This window comes from Barbus barbus (genome assembly GCF_936440315.1).
Source record: "Barbus barbus genome assembly, chromosome: 47".
In the NCBI taxonomy this organism is placed as follows: domain Eukaryota; kingdom Metazoa; phylum Chordata; class Actinopteri; order Cypriniformes; family Cyprinidae; genus Barbus; species Barbus barbus.
The window spans coordinates 13,298,977-13,319,314 of NC_136725.1; the positions used below are offsets into that span (position 1 = coordinate 13,298,977).

A 20,338-nucleotide genomic window follows, 5' to 3' on the forward strand; every position below is an offset into this window, starting at 1 on the left:
GAATACTTTCGCAAGGCACTGTACGTAGTAAGGTTTCACAAAATAAAACAGAGCAAATTAAGTGTAATGATATTAATAAAAACATTATTCTTCCGTCAAACAATAAACGGTTGTGGTTCCAAAGTGGTTGTCGAGGAACACACAAAATGTAAACAAATGTTGGTAGAGTAATTTACAATAGCTTCGAACTTGGCTCAACCAATCAAAATCAAGGACCGGAAGTATACGTTTTATAATTGTGACCTTGGACCACAAAATCAGTCATATAGCACGGGTATATTTGTAGCAACAGCTAACAATGCACTGTATGTGTCAAAATGATATATTTTCCTTTTATGCCAAAAATCATTAGGATATTAGATAGATATTAGAAGATCATGGTCCATGAAGATATTTTGTACATTTTTTACCATAAATATATCAAAACTTAATTTTTGATTAGTAATATGCATTACTAAGGACTTCATTTGGACAACTTTAAAGGCGATTTTCTCACTATATTTATTCTTTATTTTTATTTATTTATTTATTTATTGCACCCTCAGATTCCAGATTTTCAAAAGTTGTATCTCAGCCAAATATGGTCCTATCCTAACTTATTTATTCAGCTTTCAGATGATGTTTAAATTTCAGTTTAAAAAAAATTACCCTTATGACTTGTTTTGTGGCCCAGGCTCACATATTATTTATTTTCTCACCTGTTGGCTCTCAAACGTCCACGCGCTGTCTGGTAATGACGCATCAAGCACGTTAAGGGTGTCTGTAAAGTTTGTGGTGCTGCTGGGTTTAATGAGGGTGAGATCACTGAATTCGGACATTGGAGAGAGATAGGAGCCAAAGGACTGACTCTGAGACATCATGTCTCCTCCCAGAACCTCCACATACTTAATGGGCCCGTCAGTGTTGAGCTGGATCTGCAGGTTTCTGTTGGGGTTCTTGTATTCCGAGTTTGTCCTCCTGATACAGCAGCTTCTACTGCCTCGCAAACATTTCACCAATAAGATGAAAAACGTCAGTAGACACAACAAGGACACGGAAGCCAAAGAGATGATCAGATATAAAGTTATTTTGCCAGTTTTCTTGTTGGGCTCGATAGATTTCTCTCTATAGTCTGAGATGGGCTCATGAAAGCCGTCCTCTATTAGTATATCCACTGTGACTGTGGTGGACTGGATCGGTTCTCCATTGTCCTTTATTTCTATCAGCAGTCTCTGAGAGGAGTCATCATGCTCTGAAACAGCGCGTTTTGTCCTCACCTCTCCCGTATGTAAATTGACACTGAAGAGAGACGCGTCCGTGGCCTCCGCGAGCCTGTAGAACAGCCAGGCGTTATGACCCGAGTCCGCGTCCACTGCTGTTACCTTTGTAACGAGATGTCCTGCTTTAGCAGAACGGGGCATCCTCTGATGAGAGATAGACCCCATGGATGTGGACGGGTAAATAACAGCAGGTGCGTTATCGTTATAGTCCAGAATGAACACGTGAACAGTTGCATTGCTGCTCAGAGATGGAGAGCCGTGATCTTTAGCCTGCACTACAATGCTGAACAGTTTTGTTTTTTCATAATCAAAAGAGCTCATGCTATAAATAGTTCCGTTTTCAGAGTTGATATAAAAATAAGATGATGCTGGAACTTGATTTGAAGTTAAATCGAGAACTGAATAACTCAGTATTGCATTCTTGTCTTGGTCAATATCAGATGCAGATACAGAAAACAATGAAGCACCTGGTGGGCTATTTTCCTTAATGTACACTGTATACGAGGGCTGTGAGAACACTGGAGGGTTGTCATTCACATCAACTATTTTTACATTTACAGTTTTCGAAGATTTTAAAGATGGTACACCAGAGTCTCGAGCTACTAATTCTATGTCGTACTCTGTATTAGCTTCACGGTCCAAAAGTGAGCCAGTCACCAAAGAATAGTGATTATCAAATGCTGGTTTCAGTTTAAAAGGAAAACGAGTGGAGATGGTAAGATTTACTTTGCCATTATCACCCGAGTCCAAATCTTTAACGTTGATTAAAGCTACAACTGTACCGACTGAGGCATTCTCTGACACTGGGCTAGGTAAAGATGTCAAAACGATTTCGGGAATATTATCATTTTCATCAATGATGTGCAGCCTCACTGAAGAATGGCCCTCCTGCTCTGGGTTCCCTTTGTCTTTAGCGCAGACATCAAACGTGTATAATTTTGTTAACTCGTAATCAAGTTTTCCAATCACTGTGATTTCTCCGGTTTCAGCGTTGATATTAAAAGATTTCCTCACGTTATCTGGTGTACGTGCACCGAAAAAGTACTGTATTTCGCCGTTTAGACCTTCATCTAAATCAGTGGCTTTCACGGTTAAGATGCTTGAACCAAATGTTGTACTCTCCTGCACAGATGCTTTATATTGCGATTGTTCAAATCTCGGCTCATTGTCATTAATATCTTGAACTATAACTTGAATCACAATAGTACCAGATTTTACAGGATCGCCACCGTCTAATGCTGTTAAAATGAGCTTATGTACAGATAGTTTCTCTCGATCAAGTGATTTATCAACTATCAGTTCTGGTACTTTCTTACCATCTTCAAGTGTTTTCACATTTAAACGGAAAAAGGCGTTATTACTCAGAGCGTAGGATTTGAGACTATTGCTACCGACATCTAAATCCTCTGCACTTTCCAATGGAAATTTTGCGCCCACAGCTACTGATTCAGCTATTTTCAAAATGCTATCTTTTGTGTGAAAATTCGGTGCATTGTCATTTATATCTTGTATTTCTATATTAACGCGATATAACTGCAGTGGATTCTCTATAACCAGTTGTAATGGCATCAGACAACTGGCGCTTTGTCCACAGAGCGCCTCTCTGTCTATTCTACCATTGACTATCAGCTCACCGTTCCTTGTATCCACACTGAAATACTGCGTACTAGAATCAGAGGCTATCCGTAACTTACGATTAGCGATGTTAGAAATTTCTAAACCGATGTCCCTTGCAATGTTTCCAACAACAGATCCTTCCTTTAGTTCTTCTGGTATAGTGTATCGAATTTGAGCTCCAACGGTATCCCACAATAGAGAAACAAACAGCCAAAGCGCTGTCTGTTTCCACACTCGAACGCGTCTCATTTCTGCAGTAATTTGAATGTTTCCATCAATGAGTGCTTCGCATATATCCAGACAAAAACCTCATTTTTCTTCTTTCATTAAAATTGCAAATCCGTTTGGATCGATGGGTCGGTTTTGCGGTGATCAGCGTCATAACCGCGAGTCTATTCTCCTTCTATACAGCTGCTATCACGCATTATAGCCCTTTCCTGCTAAGGGAGGGAGTAGATCCCTTTGTATAGTATCGCACCTCATTGGCGCTGAGCTCAGTGCGCTGCTGTCCAATAGAGGACAGAGTCTCTCTTAAAGGCGAACATGCAACTCTTTGCTGAAGATGTTATATACTTTTAGTTCTGTGTTGTCACAAGTAAATGAAATGTGTGTGTGTGTGTGTGCAGAATATTAACATAAAAAAGCATCTGTTACTCTTCTTCTATATAAATTATAGTCATGCATCCACAAAATGATGCTTTTAAATCTAAAAAAGGCAAACTAAATCGATTATTATCTCCAAATGTATTAGCTGTGGTCACTAATGACCAATACGAATCTCAAATCTCAACAACTCCTAGGTAAGTAAATTGCATTATATTTGAGCAAACAAATAGTGTTGTCATCGTGTCGCTGTCCACAGTTGTGGTGCTGAACTTTGGTAGATGAACTGTTCTCATCACCTTTTAGCCCGCATAAAGACACGCACGCTCAAAAGCACAACGCTGCCTTTCCTTCTTTTTCCCCAAATAGTATGCGTGTAGAACAAATAAATAAATATGCATGCGAACTTGAAAAACATTTAAAGACATATTTGTATTTAGATACAAATGACAGCTCTGAATACAACAAAATTCTCACCTGTTGGCTCTCGAACGTCCACGCGCTGTCTGGTAATGACGCGTCAAGCACGTTTAGGGTGTCTGTAAAGTTTGTGGTGCTGCTGGGTTTAATGAGGGTGAGATCACTGAATTCTGACATTGGAGAGAGATAGGAGCCAAAGGACTGACTCTGAGACATCATGTCTCCTCCCAGAACCTCCACATACTTAATGGGCCCGTCAGTGTTGAGCTGGATCTGCAGGTTTCTGTTGGGGTTCTTGTATTCAGAATCGGTTCGCCTGACACAGCAGCTTGAACTTCCGATGCTGCTTCTAACGCATTTCACAATCAACGTAAACAATGTCAAAACAGATAAAAGTGACATTGTTCCCAACGAAATTATCAAATATAAAGTTATTTTCCCGTTTTTCTTGTTGTTGTTTTCTGTTGTTTTCATACTATATTCCGAGATGGGCTCATGAACGCCTTCCTCTATTAGTATATCCACTGTGACTGTTGTGGACTGGATCGGATCTCCATTATCCTTTATCTCTATCAGCAGTCTCTGAGAGGAGTCATCGTGCTCTGAAACAGCGCGTTTAGTCCTCACCTCTCCCGTATGTAAATTGACACTGAACAGAGACGCGTCCGTGGCCTCCGCGAGCCTGTAGAACAGCCAGGCGTTATGACCCGAGTCCGCGTCCACTGCTGTTACCTTAGTAACGAGATGTCCTGCTTTAGCAGAACGGGGCATCCTCTGATGAGAGACAGACCCCATGGATGCGGACGGATAAATAACAGCAGGTGCATTATCGTTCTGGTCCGAAATAAACACATGAACTGTGGCGTTGCTGCTCAGAGATGGAGAGCCGTGATCTTTAGCAAGCACGATGATGTGAAAGATCTTCATTTTCTCGTAGTCGAATGAGTGCATGCTAAATATACTACCATTTTCAGAGTTGATATAGACATACGAAGAGACGGGTACGCCTTGAGTATTAATATCGAGAACTGAATAGACAATTTTAGCATTTTCTCCCGTATCTCGATCTGATGCTGTTACTGATGCTAAAATGGATCCCGGAGCGGTGTTTTCTTTAATGTAAACCGAGTACACACGTTCAGAAAAAACTGGAGGGTTATCATTGATATCTAATATATTAACTGTAATGAGTTTGCTAGATACCAGTGGAGGTGATCCAGAGTCTGAGCCTTTTAGCTCAATATTATAGCTAGGAAACTTTTCTCGATCTAATTGTGAATCTGTCACCAGTGCGAAATGGTTTGAAAACGTCGGCTTTAATTTAAAAGGAGTGCCCGGTGGCATGCTAAGTGTTATGTTTCCATTTACGGCTGAATCCAAATCTTTAACATTTATTAATGCTACCATAGTCCCAGCGGGCGCATCTTCTGGCACAGGTTTGGGTGAGGAGGTGATGGTGATCTCAGGTGCATTATCATTCACGTCTAAAACAGTCACCTGGATTCTACAATGCCCCTCCATTGCAAGTGAGCCTTTGTCTCTAGCGCGTATGTCAATTTTATATGAGGTGCTGGTTTCATAATCAAGTTGCTTGGAAACAACAAACTCGCCTGTCACGGGATTAATGGCAAACAAATTTTGAATTATTTCAGGTGTGTGTGCCGCAAATGAATACTCAACCTCGCCGTTTGCACCATCATCCAAGTCAATAGCTTTTACAGTTAGTATCATTGTACCTGGGACTGTGCTCTCCATCACTTTAACCTCATATAACTCGTGTTCAAATACGGGAGCATTATCATTTGCATCAAGAATTTTCACAGAAATCTGTGTAGTTCCAGACCTCGCTGGATCACCCCCATCAATACCTGTCAAAATTAGATGGTGTACAGACTGTTTTTCTCTGTCGACAGCTTTCTCTAAAACTATTTCTGGGACTTTTGTTCCGTCCTTATCGGTTTTTATGTTCATAACGAAATGTTCATTTTTATTAAGCGCATATGTGCGCAAGGAGTTTGTTCCAGCGTCAGGATCTTGAGCAGGTTCCAAACGAAACCTCGCTCCAGTTAATGTTAACTCTGGCACCTCAATTGTGTTTATTTCCGACAAGAATATTGGAGAGTTGTCGTTAATATCTTGTATGTTCACCTCAACACGATAAAACTGGAGTGGATCCTCGATTATGACTTGCACTGGTAACACACAACTCGCGCTTTGTCCGCACAGGGTTTCTCTGTCTATTACTTCATTCACAAGCAGCTCGCCATTCCGCAAATTTAAACTAAAATATTGCTTACCAGACTCAGATGCTATCCGTAATTTACGATTAGATATTTCAGATAAATCCAAACCGAGTTCTTTAGCTACATTGCCAACAATAGATCCCTCCTTAAGCTCCTCCGGTATTGTGTAACGAAGCTGCGCTTCTGTATCTCTCCACAAAACAGCGAAACACAACAGCCACAGCGCCCGCCAGAGCAAAATCCTCCTTTGTATTTGAGTCCTCATTTCCAAACACGATAAATAATCGTTGATTCCAGTATCCTGGCATTCATCTTACGACTATAAGCCTTCGTGAAAATAACGTAACATTTTAAAATGTATAGAAATGCATATTATATTCAGTTGTTAAATACACTGCAGCGAGTGTAGTGCATTTTGTCTCAGGTCTGTGCGTAATGGTTCTCAGCCTTATGTCTGGGGAGGGAGTAGATCCCTTTGTGCAGTGCGGTCCCGTTATTGGACGAGCGCTCTCCAGTCACAACATGAATCAGTCTTAAAGAGGCAGAGCAAAGCCAAGCTCAACACCCATGCAGAATAAATGCAGTTGTTTCATTGCTCACTTTACATTGAAACAACCATTGCTTGTGTGTTTGTTTTTATTCAAGTTTTATTAATTTATTTATAATTATAAATAAAAGTATCATGTATCAGTGTAGAGATCGGTATGAATGTAAAACCATCTACATTGATCAAAACTATTAACACTGCAAAGCTCTAACCCTTTTAATGCAAATGTAGTGTTACTTTGTGGACATTCATGTCACCTACATATGGCATAAGTAGTGCCAACTGTAATGCTCCAAATAACATTAATATACAAAACAATACTGTATAAATAAAAATACTGTACAAAACCTCACGTGCTCACCTGTTGGCTCTCGAACGTCCACGCGCTGTCTGGTAATGACGCGTCAAGCACGTTTAGGGTGTCTGTAAAGTTTGTGGTGCTGCTTGGTTTAACAAGGGTGAGATCACTGAATTCTGACATTGGAGAGAGATAGGAGCCAAAGGACTGACTCTGAGACATCATGTCTCCTCCCAGAACCTCCACATACTTAATGGGCCCGTCAGTGTTGAGCTGGATCTGCAGGTTTCTGTTGGGGTTCTTGTATCCAGAATCAGTTCGCCTGACGCAGCAACTTGAACTGCCAATACTGTTTTTAACGCATTTTACAATCAACGTGAAAAATGTCAATAGACACAAAACCGACACCGTGCCCAAAGATATGATCAAATACAAAGTGATTTTACCAGTTTTCTTGTTGTCTTCTGTAGTTTTCAAGCGATAGTCTGAGATGGGCTCATGAAAGCCGTCCTCTATTAGTATATCCACTGTGACTGTGGTGGACTGGATCGGTTCTCCATTATCCTTTATTTCTATCAGCAGTCTCTGAGAGGAGTCATCGTGCTCTGAAACAGCGCGTTTAGTCCTCACCTCTCCCGTATGTAAATTGACACTGAACAGAGACTCGTCCGTGGCCTCCGCGAGCCTGTAGAACAGCCAGGCGTTATGACCCGAGTCCGCGTCCACTGCTGTTACCTTAGTAACGAGATGTCCTGCTTTAGCAGAACGGGGCATCCTCTGATGAGAGACAGACCCCATGGATATGGACGGGTAAATGACTGCAGGTGCGTTATCGTTCCGGTCCGAAATAAACACGTGAACTGTGGCGTTGCTGCTCAGAGGCGGAGAGCCGTGATCTTTAGCTTGAACGAGGATCTGAAACACTTTGATTTTCTCGTAGTCAAATGACTGCATGCTAAATATACTTCCGTTTTCTGAGTTTATATAGACATAAGAAGATACAGGAACACCCTGAACCTTAGAGTCCAAAATGGAGTACGAGATTTTGGCATTTTCGCCTAAGTCTGGGTCATGGGCGGAGACTGAGCACAATATTGAGTCATGAGCGCTGTTTTCTTTAGCGTAAACCGTGTAAGATTTCTCAGCGAACATTGGAGGATTGTCATTTACGTCTGAGATTCCGATTGTGACCGTTTTTCCACTAGATAGCGGTGGTGAACCGGCATCAACTGCTTTTAATTCAATTTTATATTCAGAATAAGTCTCTCTGTCTAAAGGACCGTTGGTAAGTAGTGCGTAATGATTGGAAATTGTAGGGTTTAATCTAAACGGTGTCCCAGGGACCAACGTAAGTTTAACTTGACCGTTCTCTCCTAAATCTGCATCTTTTGTACTAATTAAAGAAACGACAGTGCCATTCGAAGAGTTCTCAGGAATCGGACTTGAGAGGGAAGTAATAATTATGTCAGGTGCGTTGTCATTTACATCATTAACCTTTATCTTTACACTGCAGTGGCCCTCCATTTGAGGATTTCCTTTGTCCTTTCCAACTATATCAAATTTATGTAGGCTTGCTTTTTCATGATCCAGCTGTCCTTTTACTGTGATGACACCAGATTGTTGATTAATATGAAACAATGCTGTATCTGATGTTTGGTCTGCAAAGAAATATTCAATCTCTCCATTTAACCCTTCGTCTAAATCTATTGCCTTAACTCTGATAATTTCTTTATGACTCGATTCGTTTTCATCAACAACAGTCTCGTAAAATGGTTTTTCGAATTCAGGAGCATTGTCATTATTATCCAAAACGACAACAGTGATCTCACACGTGCCCGTGCGCACTGGATTCCCTCCGTCAGCAGCTGTCAGTATTAGCTTATGAATAGCCTGTTTTTCTCGGTCAAGAGGTTGTTTTAGTACAAGTTCTGGAATTTTGACTGCATCTTGAGTTTTCACGTTTAAAACAAAATTATCATTATTGCTCAAACTGTATGATTTCAAAGAATTGGACTGTACATCTGAGTCAATAGCGCTCTCTAAGAGGAATTTTGCCCCTGAATTAATAGATTCTGGAATATTCAATAAACGCTCATTAGATTTAAAATTGGGCGTGTTGTCATTAATATCTTGTACTTCAATCTCAACCCTATGCATCTGCAGAGGATTCTCTAAAACGGCTTGAAGAGGCAAAACACACGGGACATTGTATCCACATAAACCCTCTCTATCAATTCTCTCATTCACAATAAGATCACCCTTTTCCACATCCACGGCGAAATACTGCTTACCAGTCTCAGATGCTATTTGTAGTTTACGATCTATAATCTTAGATATATCCAAACCGAGGTCTTTAGCGATATTTCCGACCACAGATCCTTCTCTTAGCTCTTCTGGAATTGTGTATCGAATCTGCGCCCCTATTGTACTCCAAGGAAGAATAAAAACACAGCACCACCAAATTCTCCTCAAAACGAATAGAGATTCCATCATCTCCGGTTCCAAGCTTTTGACGATTTATCCAAGTTTTCTCAAAATTTCAAAATATTCACAATTACATAATCCCAGAAAGTATACTGATTGCATGTTCCTATTTAGTGTAAGAGGTCCTTTTGATAAAAATGAGTATTTCATGCATGCGTTCTCTGTGCTCAGAGCTCAGAGAGATGCCACAGCAGTGGGAGGGAGTGGATCTCTTTGTCTAAGTCTGTACCTCATTGGTCGACTGTACATTTCTCTTCAACCAATCAAATTCTTAAAATATCTTAAAGGGCTAGTAGGAGTTAAGCAAGTCAAAGTGAGTCAGAAAAAAAAAAAAAAAAAAAAAAAAAAATATATATATATAATCATCATCATTAATAATAATAATAATACATATACTAATAATACATATATTGTTGTTATTTATGATGATGATTATCTTCTACCATCCTCTATCGTGTGTGTGTGTGTGTGCGTGTGTGTGCGTGCGTGCGTGTGTGTGCATCTATTTTGTGTGCGCTTCTATTATCTAAAACAGAACTGCTTTAAAAAGAATATGAACGTGTGCCGTCATGTGGCGACAGAGAGAACCGCAGCAGTACCGACGTTTGAGCAGGTGCGTGCATTGCTGTGTGGAGGTTATTGATGAAAGCGCATAATGATTCTAAATTGTTATAAGCTCAACTGCCGTTTTTAGAAATATTAACGTTTTGTTATAATTATCGCCTTTAAAAACAAAATAATTATATTAACATTCATGTTAGTGGTTACAATGCTCTTAATCCGAACAAGACTGCATGATTCTCTTGCAACAAAGGACTCAACCATGAGCAGGAGGAGACCGCAAGCACAGCAGCAGAGTGAAGTGAGAGTTTCAGCACCACGCGAGTGGACAGCGCCACACAGGCGGCCTGTTCCTGCAGCTGCACTTGCATGCTCAGACAAATTATCCACTACTTCCATGCTTTCCATAAATGGAAAGCTGTTTGTTTTTTTAACTTTGCAAAATACTTACATGTCAGCATGAGGTCCACTGAAAAATATTTTTACATCGATTGGGATCATCAGAAGAAATTGATGTTTGAATAAATGTCCAGAATAAAGCTGTTTACTTACCTGTCTTTTTTCCCTTTCTGCTGTAACAGCATCAGTTAAGTTTAAAAAACAGTTTTTTTCTGTTACTGGGATTTTTTTTTTTTTTTTGCACTGACAATGTGCCAGACTTTGTACTATGAATGTTTTTCATGTGTTGCATTTGCAATCAAAATGGCAATACACATCTGGCTAACATATTAGGCAAACAAATTTGGGTATAACAGGGCTAAAAGCCACCTTTCAATGAATATGACAGTCATACTATTACTTTTGATTTAATCTTAACTGACAATGTAATTCAAAATACAGTAAACACATAAATGGCCTTTCACCTATCATTGTAGATAAAGGCCCCCCATACTGTGCATAAGACCCCAGGGCAAACTATATTGATAATGGGGCAGTAGTGATCAATCAAAATTTGTCACAATATGCACTATATTTGATATTGAAATACAATATGTATGTAATATTGAATTACACTGAACAGCTAAACACACCCTTTTGTCTAAAATATTTTATCATAATTTCAGGGATTTTCATTAGCTACACAAAGTTTTTGAAATGTGCATGTAATGACCTTGTATCAGGACAATTTGGCAGTGCGTATAGTGACAAACAATTGTTGATGTTGTTTATCATTTAGAGAGAAATATCAAATGTGGATTGAGCCCAGTTGTACCCTACATATGAAAAAAACAACACACACATTTAGTAAGAAAACGTTCATATGTACTTAGCATTGCATTTCAGGCATTAACACATTTTTAATAGAAAAGGGAATTTGTTCTTACCTTTGTTGGTGAAAGCCAGGTGAAGAGGTGGAATGTAGAGAAGAGAGAAAAAAAGAAACATGGTCAGTATTTTTAGTGTGTGTACATATGTGTATATATATATATATATATATATATATATATATATATATATATATATATATATATATATATGTATATGTGTATATATCTATGTATATATGTGTATATGTATATACGTATATATGTGTATATGTATATACGTATATATATAAATTTGAATTTGATATTTATATGTATATACGTATATATATGTATATGTATATACGTATATATGTGTATATGTATATGTATATACGTATATATATGTATATGCGTATATATATATGTATATGCGTGTATATATGTATATGCGTGTATATATGTATATGCGTGTATATACGTGTATATATATGTGTATATATGTGTGTGTATATATATATATATATATATATATATATATATATAATATGTGTGTGTGTGTGTGTTATACTATTTATACATCAATTATGATGTTTTATCATAATTATTTGTGGGTGGAATATGTTTTATCATCTCTGCTTCTAAAGGAGAGGAGGATGAGCAGTATGCAGTCACAACAAATGCCAAAATCAATCCATTTACCAATGGTAATTGTCCAATATGTACCAGTTAAAAAACAAACAAAAAAACAACAACCCTATATCGATAATGATGACACTTCTACTGAGCACAAGAGGGAGCATGGGAGAGCCAGAAAGGGGGGTGTACTGACTCTTTGGCTTCAAGAGTATCCCCTTACACACAAATAACATGGACAAGCCCTCATCTCCCCTAAGGAAAAAATGGAATGGTCTGTCTCAGTCTGTTGTCATAGAAACACATGTTGTCAAGAGAGTAATATGTGTGTTAGAGGAGAAAGAGAGCATATGGATATGCATATCTGTAGGTGGTGTGGGTTGTGTTCAAGCTGTCTGAATAAACAGAAGCAAACATGTAAAGGAAAAGAAAATAAGAAGGATTTTTAAGCACTGCATATAAACCTGTATATTACATATGTAAGGACATATGCACATGTGTGCACTAAAATAAAAAATATACAATATATTTTTTTGACTTATTGACAGTATCACTGTTTGCAGCTCGTATGTAGGCACATACAGTCACAAGCAGCTTTGAGGAGGCAAAAGCAGGACAAAGAATCTCACTGCAGAGAGAAAAGGCCCCTCCTTCCCCCCTGGCTGAGAGTCAGTATTCTCACAAACACCAGCACAGATTTCATGTGCTGTCTGAGCTTTACTCACATGGCTCCTGCACTTCTAATTTGATGAAAAAAAATCACTGTAGTACATCTGCACTGATCACTTTATGTACTAAATAGTTGTTGGTAATCTGAGGACACCATTTTACTGCAAATGAAATCTTCTGTCTTCACTCTTCTGTATTATGTTTGTGACCCCCCCCCCCCACCCCCCTCTTATTTTGAAATCATCCAGGCTTTTTAAATGATTAAATGTAAACAAAATGATGCATTGCACTATATGAATGTGTTTTACAGTTGACACTTTTCTGCATCTAAACTGGGAAAGATACTTTTTTGGCATATGGTAAACGACTCCACAAGGGATTGTTTTTCTTTTTTCAATATAAATGTAATATTTATGAGATCTGGGCAGTGCACCTTAGAAACAGGATTAGTGCTTCGGCTGTGACACACAAAAGTCGTGGCCTAATGGTTAGAGAGTCGGACTCGTAATCCAAAGGCTGTGGGTTCGAGTCTCAGGCCGGCAGGGATTGTAGGTGGGGGAGTGAATGTCCAGCGCTCTCTTCACCCTCAGTACCACGACTGAGGTGCCCTTGAGCAAGGCACCGAATCCCCAACTGCTCCCCGGGCGCTGCAGCATAAATGGCTGCCCACTGCTCTGGGTGTGTGTTCACTGCTGTGTGTGTGGGTTAAATGCAGAGCGTGAATTCCGAGTGTGGGTCACCATACTTGGCCGTATTTCACTTCACTCACTCACTCACTCACTCGCTCACTCACTCACTCACTCACATTTGATATTGAATGGTGTTTCAGATATCTGGACATATTACAGAGCCCTGACATATGATCCATAACTGAAGTGCCACGTGAACAGGGAAAAGTAAAGGGGGCAATCATTGAAGCAATTATTATGGCAAATCCAGCTAAAGCCTGGACAACTGTATGACTGAATTAACTGTCAGAATCTCACAGTAGTGTAACTCCTTAATTATGTTCTATTCAATGTTGCATTAAAGTGGCCACACAAAACTTGTTAAAAATGTTTAATGTTTTGCATTGTAATATAATTGTAATGCATGTATTGCTGTATATTTGAATAAATGTCACATCGTCCCTTCGTTAAAGTCTGAGAAAGATAAAATGTGTCAACACCAAGTAGCAGAGCGTGTGTGGGTGGAATAGATTTCACTGTGAACCAATATTGTGACGTATTTGAGAAACTGAACTAGGAGTCTAGTTTCACAAAACAATACATCTCAACCTCTGCTAACATATAAGTTTTTTTTTTAAGTTAATGACTTGCTGTTTATCTTAAACAAAAAAACTAAACAAAAACAAAGTATAGTACAGCATGCACTTCAAGCTTTAAACTCCTGCTGCTGCAATGAGCACTTATGAGAATCTCACCTCTAAAGTCAGATCATCGACCTCCTGCTCCTTCTTTTCTCTCTGAACTGTTCCCATGCGACTCTGGCTCACCAGTGTGTTCTGACTGTAGGGCCTGACAAACTTCATGTCACTCATCCTTGAATTAGTGGTTCCACACATTTCATAATTATACATGTGCTGCAATGTGCCGTCTGCGTAGACTGGAGGGTAATATGGAATTACAGGTAGATTTGCCCCAGATTTAAAAAATATCTTATTCTGCCTCCATCTGTAGATTTTCACTGAAATGATTGATATAATTGAGACTATGAAGAGCAGGGAGACCACTGCGAGAGCCAAGATTAAATAAAAAGTCAAGCTGTCATTATATTGTTTTTCATGCGTAAAGTCTGTGAACTCTGACAGCACTTCAGGAAAGCTGTCAGCCACAGCCACATTAATGGAGACCACAGCTGAGCGAGAGGGCTGTCCGTTATCCTCCACAACAACAGTCAGTTTTTGTTTGACAGTATCTTTATCAGTCACTTGTCGCACAGTTCTGATTTCTCCATTCTGTAAACCCACTTCAAACAGCGCTCTGTCTGTAGCTTTCTGTAGTTTATAGGAGAGCCAGGCATTCTGTCCTGAGTCCACATCAACAGCCACCACTTTAGTGACCAGATATCCAACATCTGCAGCACGAGGCACAATCTCAGCCACCACAGAAGCACCAGTCTGTACTGGATACAGAACCTGAGGAGCGTTGTCATTCTGATCTTGGATTATAATGTTTACAGTCACGTTGTTGGATAAAGGGGGTGAGCCCCCATCTTGAGCTTTGATTTGCATTTTGAATGATTTCAGTTGTTCGTAATCAAATGATTTTTCTGAATATATCACTCCACTCTCTGAATTTATGGAGATGTATGATGCCAGAGGTGCTCCATTCAAATCTCCGTCGATAAGAAAATATGAAATCTTCGCATTTTGCCCCCAGTCCATGTCGACTGCTTTGACAGTCAGAATAGTTGTAGATGGAGGGTTATTTTCAGATATGAAGGCATTATATGATTCCTGCTCAAACTGAGGTGCGTGATCATTCACATCAGATATCTTTAGGTTCAAAATCTCTTTACTTGAAAGAGGTGGCTTTCCCCCATCTACAGCAGTTATAGTGATATTATACTCTGCTGTTTGCTCCCTGTCTAGTTCTGAGTCTGTCACCAGGTTGTAATAATTAGTTAACGAGGATACGATTTTAAATGGAGAGTTTAAATCAATTGAACATGTAATCTTACTGTTGTCACCTGAATCCAGATCCTGAACAGTTATCATTGCTATAACTGTTCCAGGAGCTGCGTCTTCAGGTACTGCACTGGAAAAAGACATTATTGTAATTTTGGGCGTGTTATCGTTTACGTCAATTATGTCAATAATTATTTCACTCGAGTCAGTCAAACCTCCGTGATCTTTAGCTCTGACTTTGATTTTAAACTGCTTGTGTTTTTCATAATCTATATCACCTATGACTTTAACATCCCCAGAATCCGCATCAATGGAGAACAAAGCTTTCACCGTAGATGTCGCGTGCTCAAAATAGTACTGAATACCGTGACTAGACTCGTCAGCATCCGTTGCACTGATTTTTGTTACGATTGTAGTTTTAGGAGCATTTTCAATAACTGATGTTTTATAAGACGCCTGGCTAAAGACAGGCGCATTGTCATTGACATCTAGAACAATAATATTAATCTGTACAGTTGCGGACCTTTGTGGTTTTCCACCATCGAAAGCCGTCAGAATCAAAGTATGACGCTGCTTCTTTTCTCTGTCGAGAGGAGCATGAAGAACCATCTCGACGTTTTTACTACCGTCATCACCATTCTGAACATTAAGCTTAAAATGATCGGTGGGTTGAAGAGTATATTTCTGTAGCGAGTTCAGTCCCACATCTGGATCTATTGCGCTCTCTAATGGAAATCGCGCACCTAGAACCGCTAATTCGCTGATTTCTTGCTCAATTTTAGATTTCGGAAAAACAGGACTGTTGTCATTGATGTCTTGTATGTCAACTGTAACTCGATAAAGCTCCATCGGATTCTCTAAAATTACATCAAAACTCACACTACAGGCAGATATCTCTCCGCATAGCTCTTCTCTGTCCATTTTATTTTTAACTACCAGATGCCCGTTCTCCTTATCCAGTCCAATGTACTCACTGCTGTCCGCCGTGAAAACACGCGCTTTTCCTGAAAGCAGTCTCTTCGGCTCAAGCCCGAGATCTGAGGCAATATTTCCAACAAACGAGCCCACTGGCATTTCCTCAGGTATAGAATAACGAATCTGTCCGGTCACGCGAGAGGAAAATAAAGCCAACGCACACGCTGTATAGAAGAAAAGCGACCCATGATGCCAGCCTTTTCCTCCCGACTCCATTTTTGCTCAACAAAGATCGAACTGAAGCATTAAAAGCAAAATGTGCGGTTAATTAATTATATGTTTCAAGCAAACTGCGTCTTCTTGTGGGTAATCAACCTGGAGACGAATCTGATGGCTGTCTCTTATGTAGCATCCAATGTTAGCAGTTGGTGATGTCTGAATTATGCCATTGGATTGGGTTTTGTTAAAGGAAGGGATAAACATGCACACACACGCCAGAAAGGCTATATAGGTTGAACAGCGGCACTTACAGTCCAAATACAGCACTACAGAATAGTCACTTAATCGAGGAAAAATATAGGCCTATATATATATATATATATATATATATATATATATATATATATATATATATATATATATATATGATCAAGAATACAAAAAGAGTTAAAAATTCCATATATGAAGTTACACATTGGGTTATGAAACATGGCATACAAATAAAAGGGCAGAGTGGGAGGGGACAGAGGTGGTTTTGACAAATGTTTCACAATTCAGAGAACCTCAAAGATTGGGAGAGACTGGGGCGATTTTTAGTTTAAAATATTATAATTATGTACAGAGGTAAAATCATTTCATATGCCCATGTGGTGATCCAATAATGCATATTAAATTAATGTAAATGAGAAAATGTGTATACCTGCTTTTAGCATGTTTTCCTCCTTCATTTATATAACATGAACTCAAAATTTTACCTAAATGGTAAAAAAAAAAAAAAAAAAAGTAGTGTCATGTCTCAGCAGAAGAGCAAAGCTATAAATCGACTTTGCATTTATTTCTACTGGACACACAAACACTGCACAAAAAAATGAGATGATATGAATTGGCCCCAAAAAGTATTTGAACTGTTTTGGACACCTGCTTCACACTAAAAACGTAATAATTTTATTGCCTAAAAAAAAAAAATCTAAACAATTATTTGCCAGAAAATTATTGTAGAGCTCTTCTCAGAACTAAGTTTACTTTTCTGAGGAACATTTTCAATTTATTTTTAACTGACTGGTCATAAGGTCATTATTTATTGCTTCATAGTTTGAAACCTAAGAAACTTTTTCATTGAAAAGGGTGTTTGTGCTTTATTTCTTTAAAGCAAATGCCATTTGCTCTTATTGTTATATAGCCCATACACATTTTGAATTGTCTTAAAGTGTCCAAATTTTGGGGCCACTGCATAAATGACACAATTGACATAATTGTGAAAGTGACTAATATGCATATACAAACTCTCTGTTCTGTTTATTTATTGTTAGTTTATAATATCTGTAATTATTCAATATTTTATTTCTTCCAATTCCTAGGAGATAATTTATAGATAAGTAATAGACTAAAAAAAATAACAACAACAACAACAAAAACCCTGTAATTTGTAGTAGATAAACAGGAAAATTATTTAACACCTTTGAAACACACAGCACAATAAAAATGCTATATTATAGATGTACAACATTCTCTGGTCTCCATTACTTATTAAATCCAATGGAAGCCTGATTAGATGATTTTAAAACATCAAACAAGGTCTCACCTCTAAAGTCAGATCATCAACCTCCTGCTCCTTCTTTTCTCTCTGAACTGTTCCCATGCGACTCTGGCTCACCAGTGTGTTCTGACTGTAGGGCCTGACAAACTTCATGTCACTCATCCTTGAATTAGTGGTTCCACACATTTCATAATTATACACGTGCTGCAATGTGCCGTCTGCGTAGACTGGAGGGTAATATGGAATTACAGGTAGATTTGCCCCAGTTTTAAAAAATATCTTATTCTGCCTCCATCTGTAGATTTTCACTGAAATGATTGATATAATTGAGACTATGAAGAGCAGGGAGACCACTGCGAGAGCCAAGATTAAATAAAAAGTCAAGCTGTCATTATATTGTTTTTCATGCGTAAAGTCTGTGAACTCTGACAGCACTTCAGGAAAGCTGTCAGCCACAGCCACATTAATGGAGACCACAGCTGAGCGAGAGGGCTGTCCGTTATCCTCCACAACAACAGTCAGTTTTTGTTTGACCGCATCTTTATCAGTCACTTGTCGCACAGTTCTGATTTCTCCATTCTGTAAACCCACTTCAAACAGCGCTCTGTCTGTAGCTTTCCGTAGTTTATAGGAGAGCCAGGCATTCTGTCCTGAGTCCACATCAACAGCCACCACTTTAGTGACCAGATATCCAACATCTGCAGCACGAGGCACAATCTCAGCCACCACAGAAGCACCAGTCTGTACTGGATACAGAACCTGAGGAGCGTTGTCATTCTGATCTTGAACAGTAATTTTCACTGTCACGTTACCGCTAAGCGGAGGAGAGCCTCCATCTTGTGCTTTTACCCGGAAGTAAAAATCTTTCAGCTGTTCATAGTCAAAAGAGCGCACAGCTGTAATCAGTCCGCTGTCAGGATGAACTGACACATATGATGAGACAGAGACTCCATTAACAGTACTGTCTTCTAGAATATAAGAAACACGGGCATTCTGATTCCAATCAGCATCACTGGCTTTAACTGTAAATATAGAGAGACCAGGTGTGTTATTCTCCAGCACACAGGCCTCATAGTGACTTTTCTCAAAGACAGGAGCATTGTCATTCACATCTGATATTTGTAAAGACAGAGAGGCTCTGCTGGAGAGTGCAGGCACCCCCTGATCAGAGCATGTGACACTGATATTGTATTCAGCATCTCTCTCTCTGTCCAGTTGCTGCTCTATACGCAGGCTGATGAAATTACTGGATGATGATATAAGAGCAAATGGAATATTGTCATTTATGATGCAATGAATCTGGCCATTCACACCTGAGTCTGCATCATCTACCTTCATCATAGCAACAACTGTGCCAGGTGTGGAGTCCTCAGACACAGAGTTTGACATAGAGAGTAAACTTATCACGGGTTTGTTATCATTAATGTCCAGCACATCAATAATTAACTTACATGAATCAGAGAGCCCCCCTTGATCTTTAGCCTGGATATCAATCTGATAGTGACTTGCCTTTTCAAAGTCAACGAGGCCATTTAAAGTTACCTCGCCACTATGCTGATCAATAATAAACATATTTCGCACAATATTATCTTTGCTTGCAACATAGTACGTCACGTGTCCATTAGATCCCTCGTCTGCGTCAGTGGCACTGACTGTGGTCAGTTTAAACCCATTCTCTGCATTTTCAGTTAATATGGCTTTATATACCTTCTGCGTAAACACAGGGGCATTATCGTTAACGTCTAATACAGTAACATGTATTTGAACAGTTCCAGATAACTGCGGATCACCGCCGTCATTAGCGGTTAGAAGTAATGTAACCACTCCTTTATTTTCTCTATCAAGTGTTCTTTGCAAAACCATTTCGACGTTTTTATCACCGTCTGACTGACTGTGAAGTTCAAGGATAAAATTATCAGTTGGTTTAAGAGAATAGCTTTGAAGATCATTAACTCCTACATCCGCATCCACGGCTCCCTCCAGCAAGAATCTCGAGCCCGTTACAGCGGATTCACTGATTTCAAACTCAATTCGCTTTTTCTGGAAAGTGGGTGAATTATCGTTTATATCCGTAATTTCAACTGTAATCGTGTATAATTCCATGGGGTTTTCCAAAATCAGCTGAAAATGCAAAGCGCACGGGGTTGTTTTTGCACAAAGAGACTCGCGATCCATTTTCTCTGTGATGAAGAGCAAGCCAGTTTCTTTATTGAGACCAATATATTCAGTACTGTCGCCTGTATATATGCGAGCTTTTCCTGACCTTAGTCTTTGGAAATCCAAGCCCAAATCCTGCGCGATATTTCCCACAGTTGAGCCTTTAGCCATTTCTTCTGGAATGGAGTAACTGACCTGTCCTCGTGCCGAATGAAGCAGGGCGACGGAAAACAATACCGAGTACCACATCACGACACCAGGCATTTTTTTCTTCGACATCACTGACAAACCACAGAGAAA

The 20,338-nt window shown here is 39.3% G+C and overlaps 2 protein-coding genes across 14 annotated transcripts in view; both read right to left on the reverse strand.

Moving 5' to 3' along the window:
* The window catches only part of LOC306866132 (protocadherin gamma-C5-like), a gene marked incomplete at its 5' end in the record, with an annotated part of 92,278 nt that overhangs the window by 24,924 nt on the left and 47,016 nt on the right, over window positions 1-20,338 (reverse strand). For 2 of the 13 annotated variants that reach the window (XM_079411178.1, XM_079411176.1), the window contains one exon: window positions 7,051-9,657. The exons of 6 other annotated variants lie outside the window; for them this stretch is intronic. In XM_079411178.1, the coding sequence (XP_079267304.1) occupies window positions 7,051-9,480 (2,430 nt within the window). Of the gene's footprint in view, window positions 1-698; window positions 3,126-3,956; window positions 6,610-7,050; window positions 9,664-14,004; window positions 16,402-20,338 lie in introns of those variants that run through there. 5 more of the 13 variants (XM_079411170.1, XM_079411167.1, XM_079411173.1 and 2 more) reach the window with 5 other exon arrangements.
* LOC306865781 (protocadherin gamma-A11-like) lies at window positions 17,903-20,317 on the reverse strand (the record flags this gene model as incomplete). The annotated part of the gene is made up of 1 exon (XM_079410585.1): window positions 17,903-20,317. One exon carries the CDS (start codon window positions 20,315-20,317, stop codon window positions 17,903-17,905), a length of 2,415 nt encoding a protein of 804 aa, XP_079266711.1.